Here is a 202-nt window from a genome sequence, read left to right as displayed (position 1 = left end):
TCTGCCAGGCCCAGCTCTCCTTCAACACGGATACACTCTGCTGACCGCCGGGCGCCGGCTCCGGACACGCCGGAGGGGACAGAACTCAGGAGGGAACAGAACTGGGCCCGGTGCCCGCCCAGCAGGCCCTGGCGTGGGAGGTCCGGGACCAAGGGCTGGGCCAGGGCTGCCCTCCCGTCATTGTGCCAAAGGCTGGCCCGGC

The 202-nt window shown here is 70.8% G+C and overlaps 1 protein-coding gene across 1 annotated transcript in view; it reads left to right on the top strand.

Moving 5' to 3' along the window:
* The window catches only part of ABCA2 (ATP binding cassette subfamily A member 2), a 35,155-nt gene extending 34,959 nt beyond the window's left edge, over window positions 1-196 (top strand). Inside the window, exon 23 of the mRNA XM_015572339.1 lies at window positions 9-196. Coding sequence (XP_015427825.1) covers window positions 9-44 — 36 coding nt within the window. The 3' untranslated portion in view covers window positions 45-196. The remainder of the gene's footprint in view (window positions 1-8) is intronic.
* Window positions 197-202: the final 6 nt, after the last annotated feature.

Source organism: Myotis davidii, unplaced genomic scaffold (genome assembly GCF_000327345.1).
Source record: "Myotis davidii unplaced genomic scaffold, ASM32734v1 scaffold609, whole genome shotgun sequence".
NCBI classification, from domain to species: domain Eukaryota; kingdom Metazoa; phylum Chordata; class Mammalia; order Chiroptera; family Vespertilionidae; genus Myotis; species Myotis davidii.
Note: the sequence above shows the minus strand (reverse complement) of the source record. Positions and strands in the feature narration are given on the sequence as shown.